Raw genomic sequence first — 361 nt, 5'->3', positions numbered from 1 at the left:
CAGGAAGCCAGGCCTGAGCCTGCACGCAGCCTGCCTGCCAGCGCTGTCTCTCACACACACCACCCACCGGCGCACACGGGAGGGCAGGGCTACCTGACGCCGCCAGTGGCTGGGCGCGCAGAGCGTTACCTCCTCGGTTCCAGGTCTGCGGACTCCCGCCGCGAGGACTGCCTGGGCTTAACTGCTCTCCGCCCAACAACAGGTTTGCCACTTGCAAAACCACCTGGTCCACGAACTCCCTGGGGAGGGCGGTGCAGTTCCTCACGCGCTCAGCTCTGTCTCGGGGGTGAAACCCAGGCAGCCAGCGTCCCTCAGCCCCAGCCTCCAGGGCTCCGGGACCATCAGGAGGACTGCGGGGGGA

The 361-nt window shown here is 67.9% G+C and overlaps 1 protein-coding gene across 1 annotated transcript in view; it reads right to left on the bottom strand.

The window, feature by feature from the left end:
* Positions 1 to 361, bottom strand: part of TRMT44 (tRNA methyltransferase 44 homolog (S. cerevisiae)) — a 47,541-nt gene that overhangs the window by 6,685 nt on the left and 40,495 nt on the right. The window contains 1 exon segment of the mRNA XM_014533448.1: positions 130 to 355. Within this exon segment, the coding sequence (XP_014388934.1) occupies positions 130 to 355 (226 nt within the window).

The sequence above is a fragment of the Myotis brandtii genome, unplaced genomic scaffold, assembly GCF_000412655.1.
Source record: "Myotis brandtii unplaced genomic scaffold, ASM41265v1 scaffold986, whole genome shotgun sequence".
Taxonomy (NCBI): Eukaryota; Metazoa; Chordata; class Mammalia; order Chiroptera; family Vespertilionidae; genus Myotis; species Myotis brandtii.
This window is presented reverse-complemented; position numbering and strand designations above follow the sequence as displayed.